General features: G+C 42.6%; 6 protein-coding genes across 6 annotated transcripts; 4 read left to right on the top strand and 2 right to left on the bottom strand. All coding sequences in view use genetic code 12, as the record gives it.

The window, feature by feature from the left end:
* Positions 1–405: 405 nt before the first annotated feature.
* On the top strand, positions 406–1,836 carry CXQ85_004929 (uncharacterized protein; the record flags this gene model as incomplete). Its single annotated transcript, XM_025488534.1, has 1 exon — positions 406–1,836. The coding sequence occupies one exon, from the start codon at positions 406–408 to the stop codon at positions 1,834–1,836; it is 1,431 nt and encodes a 476-aa protein (XP_025343301.1).
* Positions 1,837–2,016: 180 nt separating this feature from the next.
* CXQ85_004928 (uncharacterized protein) lies at positions 2,017–8,796 on the bottom strand (the record flags this gene model as incomplete). The annotated part of the gene is made up of 1 exon (XM_025488533.1): positions 2,017–8,796. The coding sequence occupies one exon, from the start codon at positions 8,794–8,796 to the stop codon at positions 2,017–2,019; it is 6,780 nt and encodes a 2,259-aa protein (XP_025343300.1).
* A 1,957-nt stretch (positions 8,797–10,753) lies between these two features.
* CXQ85_004927 (uncharacterized protein) lies at positions 10,754–13,367 on the top strand (the record flags this gene model as incomplete). Its single annotated transcript, XM_025488532.1, has 2 exons — positions 10,754–12,733; positions 13,248–13,367. 2 exons carry the CDS (start codon positions 10,754–10,756, stop codon positions 13,365–13,367), a joined length of 2,100 nt encoding a protein of 699 aa, XP_025343299.1.
* A 543-nt stretch (positions 13,368–13,910) lies between these two features.
* On the top strand, positions 13,911–16,712 carry CXQ85_004926 (OPT family small oligopeptide transporter; the record flags this gene model as incomplete). The annotated part of the gene is made up of 1 exon (XM_025488531.1): positions 13,911–16,712. One exon carries the CDS (start codon positions 13,911–13,913, stop codon positions 16,710–16,712), a length of 2,802 nt encoding a protein of 933 aa, XP_025343298.1.
* Positions 16,713–19,547: 2,835 nt separating this feature from the next.
* On the top strand, positions 19,548–19,916 carry CXQ85_004925 (uncharacterized protein; the record flags this gene model as incomplete). The annotated part of the gene is made up of 1 exon (XM_025488530.1): positions 19,548–19,916. One exon carries the CDS (start codon positions 19,548–19,550, stop codon positions 19,914–19,916), a length of 369 nt encoding a protein of 122 aa, XP_025343297.1.
* Positions 19,917–20,932: 1,016 nt separating this feature from the next.
* On the bottom strand, positions 20,933–21,337 carry CXQ85_004924 (uncharacterized protein; the record flags this gene model as incomplete). Its single annotated transcript, XM_025488529.1, has 1 exon — positions 20,933–21,337. A coding segment is annotated over one exon (405 nt), but the record flags the coding sequence as incomplete, so codon positions are not given.
* Positions 21,338–21,379: the final 42 nt, after the last annotated feature.

The following is a 21,379-nucleotide window of genomic DNA, read 5'->3' as shown; positions in this document are numbered from 1 at the left end:
AATGTCCTGTGCACCCTTGTGTAGATAATTTCCTGATACGGGAAAGTAATTATATTTGCGCCTAAAGATCAATAAATAAAGTTTCACTAGAGAGCTAAATCTTCAATAAAAATCTAATGACATTGACGCCTTGACGCTAAAAAATGGTTTATTGTAGTACGAGAGTAATGAAGGTTCTTCGCTTACGTTGGCGAGATGCACTGCGAGATCTATCTTGCATTGTTATGGTTGCAAAAAGTTGTAATCACCTTCAAGGGTCTACAAAGGGTAATGTATGAGAAATGTGGGGTCTTACTTCCGAGAAGCTTTCATCTGACACTAACGTTATGCCAAGTCAGGCAAGTACCTTTCAGGGTCTATTAAAGTAGTATATTTCCCGACCTTCTTTCACTCTCAAGCTCATCCATGAAGTTACTAACTGTTTTTGCTTGTTTAGCTACAGTGTTGGCTCAGACAATAAGACCAACAATTCCTTCTGAAGATGATTTCTATAACGCTCCATCTAACCTCACTTCCTATGACGCTGGTGATATAATTGACTTTAGACGGGCACCTAATCAAGTGAGGTCTCTTTTTACTCCACTCAAAGTTGAAAATGCATGGCAACTACTTGTTAAGTCCCAGAATGCTAGAGGCGAGCCAATTGCCATGGTAACAACGGTTTTGGTCCCTTACAACGCTGATCCACTGAAACTTGTTTCTTACCAGTACGCTCAAGATTCCGCTACCATGGACTGTGCTCCTTCGTACTCATTACTTTACCGTGGGGAAATTGGAACATTTGTGCAACAAGCTGAAACACTTCTTGTTCAAGCATTACTCACGAAAGGATGGTATGTTGTGTTGCCTGATTATGAAGGTCCAGATGGAGCTTTTACTTCCGGTTGGCAAGCAGGATATGCAACAGTAGATTCTATTAGAGCTGCCTTAAGCTCAAAAAGCATTACTGGTATCCTGCCAAACGCAGATACAGCCTTGTGGGGCTTCTCTGGCGGATCATTTGCCTCGACTTGGGGAGCCTCAGTTCAGCCGGAATATGCACCCGATCTTAAAGAAAACCTAGTTGGTGCTGCCTTGGGTGGATGGGTAACAAACTGGACAGATGTAATTGCTGCAAGCGATGGCACTACATACGCTGGCTTGGTTCCTAACATACTAAACGGTATGATCAAAAGCAATCCAGACCTTAAGGAAGTTTTTGACGCAGAATTCAAGGAAGACAGAAGGAAAGAGTTGTATAGTCGAACCGATGATTGTGTTTTTACCTCGTTTATCAATTACTTGAATCGTGATATCTTTGGCGGTGATGATCCTTGGACAGAAAAAGGTTGGGATTTCTTTAAGATTCCAGAGATAAAGGAGGCTGTTTTGAACAACTCAATTGGTGTGTTGAAAGATACACCTCGTCCGGAGATTCCTCTTTTCCTTTACCATGGAACGCCTGACCAAATCGTACCTTTCAATGGAAGTCAAAAGGCTTATGAAAATTTCTGCGAATGGGGTATTGACAGTCTTGAATTTGCTGTTTCAGAAACATCAGGCCACCTCTTAGAAGCGACTGTTGGCAATGGAGCAGCTTTAGCGTGGCTTGAGCGTATGCTTAACGGTGAAGAGCCAGTGAAGGGATGCAATCGTACTGTAAGATCCACCAACGTTCTTTATCCTGGAGCTGACGTTCAGCTTTCGCAGGTAATAAGCACGATTCCAAGTTCAGCTAGAGGAAGCAAAATTGGCGAAGAAACACCGAATAAAACGGATTCGTCACTTATAACTCGTATCTTTCAGCAATCCCTCGGTGGTGTCTTGGGATTAATTGGACCGATTCCTCTTAGGTAAAATTGAGTGGAAAGGAAGAGATATAGAGAGTACGGTTCTCTGGTTAAGCCGCTTGGCAGGATCTAAAACGTACTTCCCCTACTCAAATTCAAATTAAATATCATCAATATTAAACAACGTAAAACTAAATACTTTGAAACACTTGTGCTAAAAACATATCACTACAGCACAGTGCTAACCTTAAAGGACCAAAACAGCCAATGGAAGAAGCCACTCAAACGTGGTACGTAAGAAGGAGCCAGCTCCAGCAAACGTAGAAACACTCTGAGGCTCGAGTGAGCTAGATACGTACACCGATTCCAAGGATGTTGGGAATCCAAGATCAACTGTGGTATCTTGTTCACCCTGTTCTGAATGAGGTTCAGGTCCAGCCTTTCCAGCTTCTGGTTTGTTTGGAGCAGTTGCCTGTCCTGCAACAGTTGTATAGGTATGTCCATTAGAGTCAGTTCCAACAATGACAGCTTCCAGTGTATGGTCTCCACCTTTATCTTTAGTTGGTTGGCTTCCGTGAGCTTCTTCAATAGGAGAATATACAGAAGTGTAACTTGAAACCTTACCCTCAATAGTTGTTTCAAAGACTTCACCAGCAACAGTCATGACATGACCATCTTCTCTGGTAGTAACAAAAGTCAGAGATCCGACCGGAACACGTTTAGATGACTGGAGACCGTGAGTTATAGGGATGCCATGAGAAAGAACAGTCGTCTCTGGATGGTCAGGAACAGGGTGGTCTGGACTTGGAGTTTTCTCAGGTAACATAGAAGTACTTGTCACAAGAGAGCCCTGCTTATCAGTGGTGACAATGACAATACAAGAATCGGTTTCAACCTTACCATCTTCGCAAGTCGTTGCCCAAGTTGAAGTGTAAGAGGAACACGATGGGCAGATCAACGATGTGGTAGTAGTAACTGTGCCATGTTCATCAGTAGAAACGATGCAAACGGCTGACTCTGTAATCGTGCATCCTTCATCATCAACCAGTGTCAATGTGGTTGTGAATGTCGTACACGAAGGAGATTCCAAACAGCTTGTAGACGTTGTCAGCGAAGGTAAGACAGGAGAAGTTGTCAAGTCTCCATTAGAATCTGTAACTGTGACTGAATGTGTCTCTGGCGCTTCTCCAGCATCTGTCGAAACTCCTGTAGTGCAATCGATAATGGAAGTTGTCGTAGTAATACAGCCATCACTATCTGTTGTCACAATAACCACACCAGAATCAGTCTCACATTCACCGTCAGTCTTGGTAACTGTCCATGTCGTAGTGAATGAAGAACACTCAGTACAAGAAACAGAACCATCTGGTACACCAACCGAAGAAGAGTCATCTGGTACATCAGATGAAGAGCCAGAAGCTTCACTGCTAGGGAATGTATACGACAAAGAGCCAACACCTCCATCACTTACACTAGAAGTGATACACTCCTCCGAAATGGTTGAAGTAATTGTAGTCAAACAGCCCTCTTCGTCAGTAGTGACAATTACCACACCAGAAGGCGTAGTAGTCTCACCCTTATCATCGGTAGTGGTCCAAGTCGTGGTATACGTTGTCAACGAAGGCACTTCTGGTGAAGTCAATGACGAAATAGCAGAAGAGTAATCTGGCATCAGCTTGGAGGAGTACGAGGCTGTCTCTTCTGGAGGGAACATGGATGTCATTGTAGTCAAACTACCATCAGAATCAGTTGTCACAATAATGACACCAGAGTTCGTCTCAATACTTCCATCTTCACCACTGGTAGTCCACGTACTGGTGAAAGTAGTCCATGGATCCGAAGTATCAGGAATTATAGAAGTCATGGTGGTATAAGAGCCATCAGAATCAGTCGTCACAATAATTACTCCAGATTTGGTTTCCAGGGAGCCGTCTTCTTCTGCCGTAGTCCAAGTAGACGTGAATGTCGTAAAGGTTGGGTAAACTGGAGAGCTTTCAGCGGGGAACTGAGAAGTCGTAGTTGTCCAAGCACCATCTTCATCAGTAGTAACAATGACAATACCAGATTTGGTCTCAGAGTGTCCATCGTCTCCAGTGGTAGTCCAAGTAGTAGTGTAAGAGGTTCCAGCGGGAGGAAAGATAGATGTGGTGGTCGTCAAAGATCCTTCTTCATCAGTTGTAACTATAACAACACCTGAGTCAGTCACAGGCGAACCGTCCTCACCAGAAGTAGTCCAGGTAGTAGTGTAAGTTGTAAATGGAGGCGAAACAGAAGACGTTTCGACAGGAGTGCTTTGGGCAGGGATAATCGATGTTGTAGTTGTCAAGGCTCCATCTTCATCTGTAGTCACAATAATAACCCCAGAGTTTGTAACAGGTTCACCATTTTCATCAGAAGTAGTCCAGGTCGAAGTGAAAGTAGTCAATGGAGGATACTCAGAGATACTAGCAGATGGGGAGACGTTAGGTGGAATAATCGATGTCATGGTTGTAAGAGAACCTTCTTCATCTGTAGTGACAATCACCACACCCGAGTCGGTCACTGATCCGCCTTCTCCATCGTCAGTAGTCCATGTCGTAGTATAAGTGGTATATGGCAGGGAAATAATGGATGTAGTGGTGGTCAACAAGCCATCAGGATCAGTTGTCACTATAACAATACCAGAAATAGTTTCTTCGGCTCCGTCTTGATCAGTGGTCGTCCAAGTCGTAGTGTAGGTCGTCCAAGGGGATGGAATAATAGAGGTAGTTGTAGTTAAGCTACCAACTTCATCAGTAGTCACAACGATAATTCCTGAAACGGTTTCACTACCACCATCTTCATTCGATGTAGTCCAAGTCGAGGTATAAGTAGTCCAAGGCTGCTGTATAATAGAAGTGGAAGTCGTCAATTCTCCCTGGTCGTCAGTAGTAACAACCACAATACCAGAATCGGTTACTGGGTTTCCATCGCTATCAGACGTTTCCCAAGAAGTCGTATAGGTCGTCCAAGGCTGGCCAATGGTAGACGTAACAGTTGTAAGGGAACCTTCAGGGTCAGTAGTGACAATGACAACCCCAGACTCAGTGGAAGGCTTACCTTCGTCATCAGCAGTAGTCCAAGTTGTGGTGTAAGTCGTCCATGGTCTAGGTAAGACAGAAGTCGTTGTGGTGAGCAATCCATCTTCGTCAGTAGTCACTATCACAATACCAGAGTCGGTTTCAATAGCACCATCTTCACCATCAGTGGTCCAAGTGGAAGTATAGGTCGTCCAAGGAGCTGGAATAACTGATGTCATAGTAGTGATAGAACCCTCAGGGTCTGTTGTAACAATTACAACACCAGATTCAGTAACAGGGTCACCATCTTCACCACCAGTGGTCCATGTAGAAGTGTAAGTAGTCCAAGGAAGAGGGAAAAGCGATGTTGTGGTGGTCAAAGATCCATCTTTATCGGTCGTCACAATAATAATACCCGATTCAGTCACAGGGTCACCTTCGTCATTTTCAGAGGTCCATGTACTTGTAAAAGTAGTCCATGGAGGTGGGATAACTGAGGTGGTAGTAGTCAATTCACCTTCAGAGTCAGTCGTCACAATAACCACTCCTGAGTCTGTTACTTCTGTTCCTTCATCATCAACAGTCGTCCAAGCAGTTGTATACGTAGTCCATGGGTTTGGAATAACCGAGGTCGTAGTGGAAAGTTGACCATCCGAGTCGCTTGTAACAATCACTACTCCAGAGTTGGTGTCTACCTCGCCATCTTGATCGGTAGTAGTCCATGTAGTAGTATAAGTCGTCCATGGAACTGCAATTGTAGATGTAGTTGTAGCCAAAGCACCATCAGAATCCGTCGTTACAATCACCACACCAGAGTTGGTTTCAACATCGCCATTTTCATCCGTTGTGGTCCAAGTTGTAGTGAACGTAGTCCAAGGTTGAGGAATAACCGAGGTAATAGTGGTCAAAGAACCCTCGGAGTCAGTTGATACCACGACGACACCAGAATCAGTGACTGGATCACCACCTTCGTCAACAGATGTCCATGTAGTAGTGAATGTGGTCCACGGTGGAGGAATCACAGAAGTAGTCGTTGTAAGCGACCCTTCATCATCTGTAGTAACAATTACAACACCAGAATCTGTAGTAGGAGTACCATCTTCACCTTCTGTCGTCCAAGTAGTAGTGTAAGTTGTCCATGGAGGCATTATAGTAGAAGTGGTCGTCGTCAAAGCACCATCCTCATCAGTAGTTACAATCACTACACCTGAAGCTGTTTCAGGCCCGTCAGGTCCATCTGAAGTCCAAGTAGTGGTATATGTTGTCCAGGGCATTGGAATAACAGATGTCGTAGTTGTAATCTGTCCTTCTTCATCTGTAGTAACAATGACAACGCCAGATTCTGTCTGCCAATTACCATCGTCGTCTGACGTAGTCCAAGTCGTCGTGAATGTTGTCCATGGAGCAGGAATGACAGATGTAGTGGTCGTCAAAGATCCCTCTGGGTCTGTAATTACAATAACCACTCCAGATTCGGTTGTGGGATTACCATCGTCACCGTCTGTAGTCCAAGTAGTAGTATAAGTCGTCCAAGGCAGATCGATCACCGACGTTACAGTAGTTAAGGAACCCTCGTCGTCGGTAGTGACAATTACCACACCAGAATCTGTGGCTGGATTACCATCGTCATCATCTGTAGTCCATGTTGTGGTGTAAGTAGTCCAAGGAGGAGGAATGGTGGAAGTAGTTGTTGTAATACTGCCATCCTCGTCTGTTGTCACAATAATTACACCAGATTCTGTAACAGGGTTACCGTCACCATCAGCACTGGTCCAAGTAGACGTAAACGTCGTCCACAAAGGAGGAATAATGGAAGTGGTTGTGGTTAACTCTCCATCTGAGTCTGTAGTCACAATGACAACTCCAGAATTGGTCGATGGATCTCCACCTTCACCGTCCGTGGTCCAAGTGGTAGTATAGGTTGTCCATGGCCGTGGAATAATGGATGTGGTAGTTGAAGGAGATCCATCATCGTCAGGTGTAACCACTACTATTCCAGAGTCCGTTACCTCATTACCATTGTCATCAGTTGTAACCCAGGATGTAGTGTAGGTTGTCCAAGGCGAAGGAATAATGGAAGTGGTAGTAGTAATAGACCCCTCAGAGTCTGTGGTGATAATCACTACACCTGATTCTGTTTCTTCACTGCCATCACCGCCTTCAGTAGTCCACGTAGTAGTATAGGTAGTCCAGGGACGTGGAATGGTTGAAGTTGTGGTCGTCAAGGAACCTTCTTCATCGGTAGTTACAATTACAACACCTGAGTCAGTTTCAGAGTCTCCGTCTTCACCATCAGTAGTCCAGGTCGTGGTATAAGTAGTCCAAGGCCGAGGATAAGTGGATGTGGTGGTAGTCAAGAAACCATCAGATTTGGAAGTGACAATAATCACGCCAGAATCGGTATCACCATCGTCTGCAGACCAAGTACTTGTAAAAGTTGTCCAAGGTGGAGGCATCACAATAGTAGTGGTAATTGTTGATCCATCTTCATCGCTTGTAACAACAACTATACCAGAATCTGTCTCAGTTGTACCATCTTCGTTGGTGGAAGTCCAAGTGGTTGTGTAAGTGGTCCAAGGAGCAGATGGGATTACTGAAGTTGTCGTTGTAAGAGAGCCATCATCATCGGTGGTTACAATAATTACACCAGATTCAGTTGCCTCGCCGTCAGGCCCAGAAGTAGTCCATGTCGAGGTGTAAGTAGTGTAAGGGTAAGCAATAGTGGAGGTAGTAGTCGTCAAAGAACCTTCGTCGTCAGTAGTGATAATGACAACACCAGACTCTGTCGTAGGATTACCGTCAGAGTCCGTGGTGGTCCAGGTGGTAGTATATTCGGTCAAAGTATCAGAAGGAGATACCACAGATTCGCTGATCGAGATGTCTGTTTCCGTCAGGGAAGAATCATCCGTTTCCTCTGGTTTAGATGATGTTTCTTGCTCAGAAGAAGAACCCGTTTCGAGAATCAGAGTATCTTCCATCGAAGATGATTCAACCTCTGACAGGACAGATGGAAACACAGCACTGGAACTCTCAACTATAGATGAAGACAACGGCTCAACTGGAGCTTCTGGGAAATCCTTACATACACATACGGAAGGAACGTTACCTGGGTAATGGCCCTTGTACAGAATCTTCGTACCAGCACCCAAAAGACCATTAGTGACAAAATCACTTGACTTGTAACCTTCACCAATGTCAAATCCAAGCTTGAATAACCCAGCAAAGAAGGTAAGAATCAATACGGTACCCTGTAGTTTGTGACCTGTGAAGCCAGTGTTAACACTGATTTCATTTCCATCACCGAATCCCACAACTTGGAAAGTCTTGGTGCCTGTAAGACCTTCAGCTAATCCAAAAACAGATAATGAAGAGGAACCGGTTGAAAGGTAAATTGTTTGTTCTTTATCAACAGTCCATGGACTGAGCTGAAGCTGAAGATGGGCGTCTTCCATAATATTGATACACCCAGCACCCTTAATACTGGTCGTCTGTATCCAATTCAAACGCTCCAAACAAATACCTCCAACGTTGTTAATAGATCCTAGAGCTTGAGATATAGTGACAGCAGAAGGAGTTCCAGACTCTTGTTTAAGGTAAATAAGACCCAGGTTATCCCAGTTTGTTGCAGATCCGAGGACAATTGGGGGTGTCAAAGAAAAAGAGCTAATTCCAAACCACATGAATCCCTCGTTAGAGAATTCTCCAATAGAATTCATATTGTAGCTACTGACAACATTTGCTCTCATGGAGTTGAAAGCAACAATTCCTTTGTTCTTAATGGTGCCTGAGAGAAGCGAAACAGAGGCAGCCAAACCGTTAGTTGAAGTAACATAGAAGTAGCCATCGTTGTCCAAACTGCCGCCAATAGCGGTAAGTAAATTGTTCACCATGGAATAATAAACATCCGGGTAAATAATAAGATCTCCAATTTTCAAGTTTGCTGGCGAAATAATCACTGTGTTATGGGTAACGGTCAACGACCATGCCATTGCAAGGCAAAGGGCCGTTGCGACCCATCGGCGGAAAGAGACGAAAAGCATTGCAGTTGGAGCTCGCAGTAGGTATAAAGCAGCTCTTTTATAAATTGAACCAGCAAGGATTCATACGTTACCTCTGGAATGCAATCCTACGATCTTTGAACTGGGGTGAACTTCGGTAGCTCTATCCAAGTGGGCCTAGAGCTAAAAGACATGGGGTGGTTGCGTGTTGGGATATTTCAACAGATACCAATATAACAGGAAGAGATATATAGGAGAAGTTTAAATGTAAAGAGATGTAAATTTAGGCCCTATCTAGAAGAAGGTTGCTTTTGCAGTTTTCATTTCTACGTTTCTGGCCAATTCAGCAAGCCTTCCAGTGAATCCCGAGACCTTTAATATATTCAAGTGAAAACATCAAATTTAAAAAGCTTAAAGAAAACGATCTTCCAACTTAAATAGCTTATCAGAAAGCATCGTCCCACAAAGTATAACGTGCTCGAAATGTCTCATTCTGAAGGAGCATTCTATTTGTGGTCAGAAAGCGAAATTGTGACTACTACCATAATACTAGCAACGAAGAAAGTCCATCAAAATGATTAAGGTACCTCCATCATATATTTTTCCCTTGCTTACCATACCCTTCTTTTTTTTTTTCACACTTCTTGCGTTATCAGTAGCTTGCCAGATACAAACCATACGATACCCTCACCTACTCCAACATCGTACAAGCGGAAACCCCAGATCACGGAATTATCCCTTGAAATAATAAACCAACCATTTTAGTCATTTTCTGAAAAAGCTCAGCGCTTTACCCCACGTTTCGTTCTGTTCAAGCGACGCAGACTTCGTAAGCACGACTCCCTTCGTTTCCACTTCGAACATCACTTTTCCAAACTAAGAACCCCAAGAATAAAAAATTAGCTAACGCCAATTAGGCTTGATCGGATTGGCTAAAAATGCTAAAATCAAAGAATCTCCAGCTTTTGTGCCCTGAGCTCGAACCAAATGCGCATTGCTCCACTTCTTCAATGTCAGCCGAGTATCCCCAACCCCGGCCGACCTCGTAATCGCAGAAGCCTCCACTGATCCATTATTCAGATTTCGAGCCAAGAAAGAAAAAGAAACGTAGCAAGTACTTATACGAAACTTGGCCAATCGCATCACTTGAAAGAGATCAAGAAAAGCCGCCCATAGCTTGTCATTCTTGAGTACAGGCTGCAACAATAGAAGGCTCACAAGACTAGTAGGTTTATATGGTTTCAGGCATGGATTGTTAAAATGTGGAAGGTTCTTCTTTTTAGAGAGTTGAAGCACAAACTGTAAATTACGTAGAAAAGACGTTCAAAATTTCGAAGCTGAGCTTTTAATGTCTTATCGAGACTGGCTTAACTATGCGGCGCGAGAGACTAAGCCAGTTTCTCTAATTGACATATAGTACGGCTGACGGCTTGCAGAAACTTGCATTCATACATAAACATCTACATAGGGCGGGCTTGGCGTGAGAAACTTATTTCTACAGCTGTCAACATTTCAGCTCTGGGGATCTTTTGGTTCTTTCAGATCTCGTCCTATTTTCACCGGAAAAAAGCGATTCTGGTCAGAAATGAAACCTAAGACAAGCAGTTGATAATAGGAGCTGCTTTCAGCTACCCAAAGATGACCATAAGATCCTAAACTTGCAAATTGAGTCCACAAGACGGAGTAAACGGAACGAACGGACCAGTCAAGCGAATGCTGTCAATTGTAAGAACAGATGGACAATGTAACTATTGGGGTTAGTTGAAAAAGGACCGCATCATACCATATACGTTTCATTGACCGAAGTCGCTCAACGAGCTACGTGTTTGCAGCCAGTCGTAAAGAAGGGAAACCTGATGGTTTCACCAAAAATATTCTTGAGATTCATTATAAAAGCTCCAGGGGTTTTCATTGATGTTTCACTTCCCAGCTTTTACCTACAATCATAATGGACGTGAAACCAAGTGCAATACAAGTCACTTCAGAGCCTTCACCTGCTACGAAGTCTTCCCATGATTTATCAAGACAGGATACTGTCTCATCCTCCAGCACTGATGATTCAAAGGTGTTGGGCAAGTCGTTTGGTATTCGTAAGCAGGAGCTTATGATGGAGCACCTCAATACCATCCCTCTTCGGACTCTTCATTTCTTTGGAATCTTCGCCGGTATGCTTGTTTCTGTTTTGGAAAACAACGTGACGAGAGTTTTTATGGGCTATGCCACCAGTGAATATAAGCAACATTCACTTATGTCTACCATTCAGCTTATCCAGGGAGTCGTTGCTGCCGCTTCCTTACCAGCTTATGCTAGATTGTCTGATATTTTCGGTCGTTTTGAACTTTTCTTATTCAGTTTGATCTTGAGAGTTGCTGGTCTTATCATCATGTCGCAAGCTAAGAATGTTCAGATTTATGCTGGAGGAATTGTGCTTTATTCGGCCGGCTGGGCTGGTGCAAGAATTTTGTTCCAGATTAGTGCCTCGGACGCTTCTTCTTTGAGAAACAGATTGTTGGCGGTGGCGGTTGTTAGCTTGCCCACTATTATCACGACTTGGGCAGCAGGAGAGATTGTGGATGAATTGTTGGCTAGACACGGATGGAGTTTTGGAACCTTGCTTTGGGCCTGGACAATGCCGTTGTCTTCTATTCCATTCTTATCAACTTTTGTATACACCTGGTATAAAGCACTGAAGACACCCCAATGGGTAAAGTTATGCCAGGAAGAAAGAGAAAGCCATGTTGAGTTGAATGCCGCCCAGATGAAACATGACGAATATATCCAAAACGGAGGCTCGAAGATTTGGGGAAGGACCAAGAAAGCATGCACTTATGTGAAATACAAATCGGTGCAAACGTTTTGGGATGTTGATCTTATGGCTTGTGTTTTCATTATTGCAATCTTTGGTCTTATCTTGGTACCTTTGACCTTGGCTGGCGGTGCTCAAAGCGCTTGGGTGCAAGCAAAAATTCTTGTTCCCTTGGTACTCGGTTTCTGTCTTATTCCTGCCTTTGTCCTCTGGGAGACGAAGTTTGCTAAGACTCCCTTGGTACCATTCCCTTTATTGAAGGATCGTGGCGTATGGGCTGGTCTTGCTATCGGTGTTTTAAACAACTTCGCTTCTGGTATCCCAGGTGCTTTTGCTTACGCTGTTCTCTTGGTCGGTATGAATGCTACCGAAGTGGTAGCTACGCGTACTCCTAGATTGGGTGGATTCATTTCTTCGATTGTTTTGCCCATCCTTGGATTAGTGATCATCAAGGTCAAGAGAACCAAAGGCTTTATTCTTTTTGGTAACTGTATGATGTTTGTCTCAATGGGATTGTTCGTTCACTTTAGAGGTGACAACGACGGGATTGCCGCTAAATACTTCAGAGATGGTATTGCTGCCGCTTTTTCCTTGGACGGCTTTGCTTCTGCTTTCTTTATGAGACCCGTGGGTGTCTCTATTCAAGCTTGTACTAACCACGAGTACATGGCTACCGTTACCGCCTTATTTGCAGCCCTCTATAACATCGGAAGAGCTTTGGGAAGCTGTGTTTCTGGTGCAATCTGGACACAGAGAATGCACCCTACAATTGCTGCTAAGATGAGAGAGTTGGGGGTCGATCCGATATTGGCCAACTCTGCTTATGAATCTCCATACAAGTTTATTAAAGACTACCCATGGGGGACTCCTGCAAGAAGAGCCGTCGTTTTAGCCTATGCCGAATTGCAAAAACAGCTTTGTATTGTTGCCATCTGTCTCTTGGTTCCATTGCTTGTATTTGTTTTCTTGCTCAGAGACCATAAGTTGATTAATGCCCAGTCTCTTGAAGATGTTGAGGATGTCGAGAAGGGTGCTGTGGCAGCAGAGAGAAAGAAGGGTACTGTCATTTACACGGATGATGACGACCCAATCTTCAGATTCTGCAGAAGGGTAGTCCACAAGGTACGCTCTTGACTAGGTTAGCTAAGCTATCTCTATTAATTTGACTCTTTCTTAACCTTGACACTTTACTTGCTTACAGTGTATTGACTTAGTAGTAGATGGTGTGCTATGTGTTTATGTAATGCCTACTTCCCTTGGTAACGACCCATAGAGATCAACAACTACAGAGTAGTCCCGCTGAAAGAGCATGTTTCGGTTCAGTCCCATGGGTAAGTTTTTCAATACCGTACTCTAGAGTTGAACTTGGCGTAGGAGACACAAAAAAATCAAACCATAGAGGAATAAGAAACTACAAAGGGAGGAAGTAAAAAGAGCCGTGAGCCCCGGGCGTCAGGGTTTACTCAAAACCACTTAGCGCTTGAAATGCAAGTTAGGTCGTAGAGCACGCCATTTAATACCTCTTCAAAAATCGTCTTTTCAGCACTTCAAAAAACTACAGCAAAAGAAGAGACAGGGCAAAAGAAGAGACAGGGCAAAAGAAGCCAAATTTCAGACCTTCCCATTTATAATCCAGTCCACCATGTTGATCGATGATGACTTCAGAGCGAAGAAGAGGTTGTTCAAGCTTTGTGTCAACTGCTTCTGCCCGGTACCGGCGACGGCGCGTCATGGTGCCAAGATAAAGCTCTGGTGATAAGCTTAACAAAAAATTGTTTTGTGTCCCCGAAACAGCTATTGGCAATGTTATATTTTGTGTCCTTAAGAAAAAAAACTTTCAGAAAAAAGGGGAATGAAGAAAATAGAATGCAATAAGACCTGTTACATGTCTTGTCACTTCTGACGTGAAAACGGTTTAGGCATGTTTCTCGCTTGCGAAGTGTTGATACTAATTAGCATGATAAGCTGCCTAAATTCTTTTTCAGAAAAACCGCCTGACATTTAGCCCACTCGTTTGAGTGACATTTACATTGTGCTATTTTATGGCATCATCTCTCCACAAAACATTTTCCCTTGCTGTCGTGAAGCGCAAAAGGCTATTGTGTAAACGATCATGGGCTTCTGTGTCACTGAAAGGTGAAGAATGCCGCAGTGACTCCTCAATAACAAAGCTAAGAAAAGCAAATGGTCTTTTTATTCATGCTTTGGACCTTGCGTCCTGAATATGTGTTTGTGTCAGGACGCCAAAAAGTCTTAAATATCATTCAAGCCGCCTGAATGATTCGAGAAACACGTAACTATGGCTCCTGGTGGGAAAGTTAGAGCCGAAGCAAAAGGCCTTGAGCCACTTACCAGTTTAGGTAGTGCTGGGGATCGTACACAAGCTGCTGACCACGAAGTCGATCTTCACGTACTCAGTTCCCAAGATGTCGCTATTGAGGATGTTGCTTTTGATCTTACAGCCGAAGAGAAATTTTATATCTTGAAGCGTCTTAACTACGAAAACTTAGACACTCTTGAAGACTTACCTATTTCGGCGACCTTTATGTTACAGAAAGTTGCTGATATCTCCATTGAAGATTCTTTGGAAATTTGCAAGGAATATTTGACAGACCACCAAGATGACGTGAATATTCCTACTGAAGAATACGACTTCGTCGAAAAGCTATACAATATGGCCCCTGATTACATTCTCCAGCCTAAGATTGATGAAAAAGGAGGATTGCTTCGAGAGGAAGTCTCGTCCAGTGACAGCAAAGATCCCATCGCCAAAGCAGTCGTGAATAAGAAAAAGGGGCATTTCAATACTTCTAGTGAGGTTAGTTCTGATGTTGAGTCTTCAGTCTACCATATTTTCGACTGGGGTCTTCAACTTCGTACCGAAGCAGCTATGGTGGCCTACCATTCGCCTTACCCAGAAGTCAGGTCAGTCACACATCCATTCGATGACCACACTCTTCCTGTTGAGACTTTAAGAGTTTATATTCTTGGTACCATATGGACTGCTGTTGGTACGTTTGTCAATCAGTTTTTTTCTGAAAGACAGCCAACTATTTCATTGGGAACGCCAGTTGTTCAGCTCTTGCTTTATCCCTCTGGTGAGCTCATGGCTGCTATCCTCCCTCGCAAAACTCTCAGGCTCTGGAAGTGGTCTGTCGATTTAAATCCAGGGCCATGGAATTACAAAGAACAAATGTTAGCCACGATTTTCTACTCCGTTTCTGCTACTATTCCATACGTCTCAGCAAACATCCACGTCCAAAGACTCCCCCACTACTATAATAACCAATGGGTTGATTGGGGTTACCAGATATTACTTGTTCTTTCGACTCAGTTCATGGGTTTTGGAATTGCCGGTCTTATTAGAAAGTTTGCTGTGTACCCTGTTAGAGCCATGTGGCCAACCCTCTTGCCAACACTTGCGTTGAACAGAGCTTTGATGCAAAAGGAGAAAAAAGCAAACATCAATGGATGGACTATCTCGAGATACTCATTCTTTTTCATCGCCTTTGCTGCCTCGTTTCTTTACTTCTGGGTCCCAACATATCTTTTTGAAGCCATGTCTTACTTTAACTGGCTAACATGGATTGCTCCCAAGGATTTTACATTAAACTTGGTGACTGGGCATCTTTATGGGTTAGGCTTGAATCCAATACCGACCTTTGATTGGAACATCATCAACTGGAACTTTGCATTAGTGATCCCATTCTATTCTCAGGTTAACCAATACATTGGAACGCTCCTTGGATTTTTTTGCATCATTGGAGTATACTATTCGAACTACTACTGGACGGCTTACCTCCCTATCAATACATCGACTTTATTTAACAACCGCGGTGAAAGATATCAAGTGAATGAGGTTGTCAACGACAGATCATTGTTTGACTCCCAAAAGTATGAAGAAATCGGGCCACCATTCTATTCCGCTGCAAACTTGGTTGTATATGGCACTTTCTTTGCTATTTATCCATTTGCTTTTATTTACGAAGTCTTCATGCACTGGAAGCCTATGTGGTACGCTTTGAAAAGTTTGGGTTTATCTTTCAGAAGCTTTAAAGCATCCACTTTTGACGGCTTTGACGACCCTCACACTGTAATGATGAAGAAATATAAGGAGGTGGCCGACTGGGTTTTCCTTGTTGTGTTGGTAATTTCGATTGTCTTGGCCATTATCTGTGTTCAAATCTATCCTGCTGAAACGCCAGTTTGGGGTATCTTCTTTGCGCTCGGAATGAATATCATTTTCTTGATTCCTCTTACGGCAATTCAAGCTACAACTGGTTTTGGCTTCGGGCTTAATGTGTTAGTTGAGTTGATTGTTGGTTACGCTTTGCCAGGTAACGGTCTTGCATTGAACTTTATTAAAGCATTAGGGTATAACATCAACGGTCAAGCTCAGAACTATATTACAGACCAGAAGATGGGTCACTACATTAAAGTTCCTCCAAGAGCTCTTTTCAGATGCCAAATGCTTTCAGTTTTGATCAACTGTTTTGTTTCTTTGGCTGTCTTGAATTTCATGATTGATGAAGTGGAAGATTATTGCACACCTTACAGTAAACAAAAATTTTACTGTCCAGGCACCAATATTTTCTTCTCTGCATCGGTCCTATGGGGTGTTATCGGCCCTGCAAAGGTTTTTGGTGGTCTTTACCCGATGTTGCAATGGTGCTTCTTGATTGGTGCTCTTGCTCCAATCCCATGTATTATCTTCAAGAAATACGGCCCACCAAAACTCACAAAATACTTTCAACCTACCTTGATTATTGGAGGTTTCTTGGTCTATGCTCCATATAATTTGTCCTACTACACTTCTGGTCTTTATGCATCCTTTGCTTTCATGTACTACATTAGAAAGCATTATCAAGCATGGTGGGAAAAGTACAACTACGTTTTGTCAGGAGCATTGGATGCTGGTGTGGCTTTCAGCAGTATCATCATTTTCTTTTCCGTTCAATACAATGAGAAGCCTCTCGAGTGGTGGGGTAATACGGTTTCATACGAAGGCATTGAAGGTGGATCTGGCAGGCAAAGCTTAAAGAACGCTACATTGGAAGCACCAGATGGTTACTTTGGTCCAAGAGTTGGTGACTTCCCATAATTAATTTGATGAGATATGATAAAATGAAAACATATACAGAAGCTTTAGGATTAATTGTAGATTGCCAGGATAGCGACTATTACTAGGTAATGCGCTTCGTATTTCCCTAGTTCTATATTTTACAGTGATGATTTGTGTTTTCTGCTTCTATCGGAACGAAACTCATCCATCCCTTATTCTACAAGATTTATAAAATCAAAGCAAATCGTGTTTATTCATTTAAACGATAGTACACATGAAAGGAACAGCACCACGTCCAGCGTGCTTGTTCAAGTTGTTGTCCTTTGGAGTGTTGTTCTTGTTCTGAGTAGTTTGAGCGGCCATTTTTGATTGATGATGGGGAGTAAAGATAGGAAGTGGAAGTCCTTATATATTCATTTCTTGAATAATATTTTCTCTGTTTTTTACTAGGTGGTCTCATTAGTTTCCCATTTTGGGACTATCAATTGGTCCATGATGTTTGATCGTCTTGCCTATTTGGGCATTGCAATGGTTTCAAAAGTTGATCTAAATGGAAAAGGAGATATGGCAAGCATTTTGGGCCTCCTAATTTTAAAGTGGTTATTGGACTTGAGAGATTCGTACTATGACCCGTTTTCGTGTTTCGGGGACGGGGCGCTAGTATTGGTTCAGAAAATCTGACGATGTAGCGTCGATGATAAGTTTGGATTGAAAAACAATAGAAAAAGTACACTCGTGTTACTTTCTACTCCATTTACTTGACTAACTTGAGGTAAAGCTTCATATGGCCAATCTAGGTGGTATCTTTTTGATTGGTTTCAACTTACACTGTAGCACGAGAAATGAGGAAATGAAAAATATACTTTACGCTCACCATAAATAAGTGTCGACCTAACTATCAAGAATAAAGTTCTACATCATTTTAAATTTCATTTTCTCATATATTTTTTGCAAGGTAATTTGTGATGGGAACATAACTGCTGATTAAAGTTATCAATGTATAGCTATAAGCAGCTTGTAAAGAATAAGGCGCTGGTAAAAAGACGCAGTCAAGCAAAATATCTTAGGGTCCTCAACAACTATTATTCACTTATTAGATTCTTCAGAGAATGTCTGAAATGGTTAGCTTCATCACTTCCAAGTGTCGAATAAACCCGGTAAGGGAAAGGTATCGAACTAACAATGTTCCTCTTTTGGGCTTTGCTTGGCAAAAAAAAAAAAGGTGTTCTTTCAACTCTGGACAAAGTGGTTTGTTGAAATTCTCAAATAGAGTTCCCATTGGGTAAACTAGATACACACATTAAACAATAATACGGGATTAATACCTGGCACCATTTCGATGTTATGTGACGTCAATTGTTTAGGTCAGAATATTTTACAGACAATCAGCGCATTCGGTATATCCCAAAATGTCTTCATGAAGCCATTTCCAGCTTAAATTCGTGTGTTCTTCTGCTTAATTGTAAAGTAAACATTGCTAGTCGATATGAAGAATTGTTATGACATTAGCCGTAAGCGACAAAAGGCTGTAACAGATGCAATAGTGAAAAAGACATGGCTTGGCAGCTATTAGATGCTTGAAAACGTCATCTTAGAAGGAGCTCAAGGGTCAGAAAGGGCTCAATTATCTCTGTTTTCAGGTATCTTCCCATCAGAAGACAACTTTTCAAGCATGCGACGCGTCTTCGATTTTGGCAAAAATTCAAAAATGCCTCCTAGGGTCCACACAGGCAGTATTTTGAGGCAAAAAACTTGAATTTCTTGGGTAGAAGTAAGAAGAGGTTAAAAGAATATTCTTTTTTCATTTTTCATCCTGTTTTTGATTTTTAACAGTGTGTTTATATTAGTTGATTTTGTTACTATATGAGAAAAACGCGATTAAATTAAAGACATACCCCAGGTTTCCAGCTAATCCAAATTGAAGCAGTACCATAATAATTCAAAATTATGCAAAAAAATATCAAATTATATCTGCCAAAGATGGTCTAAAACTGTATAACCTCTCTAAAGCCTGAAGTTTTTGGTGGAAGCTATACAAACAGGAATGGCTCCATCATAATGAATTCTCAACAGTACACTTCTTTAACTTCGGATCTAACTAAATCGAGAGCGTACCCGCAAGTGTTAGATATTGTCTTTTTCAGAAAGTAATCAAATTCCGACTTCATCGAAGTTTCCACAGTTTCAGGCAAGCAGGTTCAATTCTTATTAAAATTCCCAAGTGTTCAACCCACGTGGCTCTTAAAGCGATTTTCCAAACTACTTTTGAGAGCTTTAATGCAATTAGGAGTTATCATTAGTCCCCTGCAAACTTCAATATTATTCTATCTTCAGCATAGAACGTGGTCACCTACGACGTACGCAGACAGCGTACAGCTTTTAATTTTTCGCACATTATCGATCGACGCCTAAAAGCAAGAGAGGTACTATTCTGAAGTGTTTGCAATAAAAAGTAGTCTCCCTTGCCTCCAAAGGCCTCTCTGCCGTCGTGGTTTTTACGAGCTATTAGAGGGATCTAACGTCATCCAAGCGGCGCAGTCCATTTTTTAGTCCATAGCAATTTACGCATAAGGCGCATGAGGCATTTTGACACACGCATAGTGACTTCTATGTTGAAGGAGGTGCACGACGGGTAAAGATAGACACCTGTAGAGAGATTTAGGCTATTTTGGGGTAAACGCTCGATAATAATCCCTGCGCGCCACCATATCGGTGTTGCCGCAATAACGTCAAGCCAATCGGAATATTAGCTGCACGTTGGAGTAATTTTATTCCTCAGGGTATATATAGAGAGCTGAGGAGCACCGCAATTCCAAAATCAAGATTATTCAAAGAAAATTAGCTAATTAATTATTGAAGAAAATGTATTTGCCTATGATTAATGTTTTACCCTTGGTGAGCCTTATTGTTGGAGCAACAGCGCAACAGCCGGAGCCCATTAACGTCGATGGAAACATCGGCCAGCACTTAGGTCTTGGAAACATCGAGGCGGCAGACGTTTCGAGTCTTTGGTCTGGTCTTGATGATGAGGCGAGGAAGGCTTTGGAAGCTGTTGATATCTATCCAGGTAAAAGTCCCAATGAGTTGGTGGAAGATGTTCTCCTTCTTGCTTACGGTGGTAACCATCACGATATTGATTTCGCTGACAAAAGCAGTACAATAGCTGAAATCTTCAGTGCTTTGGGTGGTATATATGCTGAATTTGCCAGTGACATTTTGGAATTAAATGAGACGTTGAAGTGAGCACAGGATGGAATGGACACGATAACCTCGTCCACGTCTGCGACTGGCACCTCGCGCAGTGAGCCGTCCTCGAAGTTGACAATGAATTTGATGATTTCTAAGTCGTCGTGGTGTTTACCCATGGTGGTGCTGAGGATGGGAAAAATACCATCATAGCTAAGAATATGATCCTCTGAGGCATCAATTGGTGCTGCCAGCACTACTCCTATCATCATAAGAGGTACAGCCATTAACAATTTCATGTTCACCATTTCTCAGCTTAATTCTCCGGTACAATTCTTCTTGAGTGACAATACTAACGAATATAGTTATGTGACACAGTCAGCGAAATAATGTAATTAGGCTTGCAGTATCCCATTTTTTTACCTCAAGGATAGCCCCTATTTACCACCTGAAGGCCTTGACATACACTGCCGTTATCAAAGTGGCATCCCAATGTGGAATCAGCGCCGCACACTTGACAGGGCAACGCATGCACCCTTAATAAAGTTTGATTACGTCGCGGGGCTTCAACACGGGTACACCATTGAGTTGTTTTTCAGGTAGGTGGGAAACCAATTCCTTATCGTAATCAATAAAAGATAATCCAAATGCTAGAAAGTAAAACGGGCATTGGATTTGTATCTCATGCGCGCCTTAGCTACGCCCCTTACAACTTTCGAGAGGTGGCTCCATACGGCACGACTGATAAGGGGTGCGACATGGTACTATTCGGTGATTCTCATAAATCTTTGAACAAGATATAGCTTTGTCATCAAAGAGTCTAAATAGTCATGCCCGAATAAGATTAAAGGTCATTTGAGCTAGCAGAATAGTTGTAAGTGTGGTTTATCTCCCGCGTTTGTCGCCATATGCTTTTCCAAAAGCGCAAAATAGTCGGCTCAAAGTGTGGCCGCATTGCCTTCAGATATGCGGCTTCGATAAGATCTGTTTAGGCTTTGCCCCCTAAGTCTGTATAGAGCTGTCGCCACAAGTAGGTATATATATTGACAGCTTTCCCAGATTTTATTGATCATCTATACTATTATACAAACATTAGGTGTCTGGGTTTTCTTAGGTGTCTGGGTTTTCTTAGGTGTCTGGGTTTTCTTAGGTGTCTGGGTTTTCTTAGGTGTCTGGGTTTTCTTAGGTGTCTGGGTTTTCTTAGGTGTCTGGGTTTTCTTAGGTGTCTGGGTTTTCTTAGGTGTCTGGGTTTTCTTAGGTGTCTGGGTTTTCTTAGGTGTCTGGGTTTTCTTAGGTGTCTGGGTTTTCTTAGGTGTCTGGGTTTTCTTAGGTGTCTGGGTTTTCTTAGGTGTCTGGGTTTTCTTAGGTGTCTGGGTTTTCTTAGGTGTCTGGGTTTTCTTAGGTGTCTGGGTTTTCTTAGGTGTCTGGGTTTTCTTAGGTGTCTGGGTTTTCTTAGGTGTCTGGGTTTTCTTAGGTGTCTGGGTTTTCTTAGGTGTCTGGTTTCTTAGGTGTCTGGGTTT

The sequence above is a fragment of the Candidozyma haemuli genome, assembly GCF_002926055.2.
Source record: "Candidozyma haemuli strain B11899 chromosome Unknown I_2014730914, whole genome shotgun sequence".
NCBI lineage: Eukaryota > Fungi > Ascomycota > Pichiomycetes > Serinales > Metschnikowiaceae > Candidozyma > Candidozyma haemuli.
The sequence above is the reverse complement of the archived record's forward strand: the minus strand, read 5'-3'. Positions and strand labels throughout refer to the sequence as shown.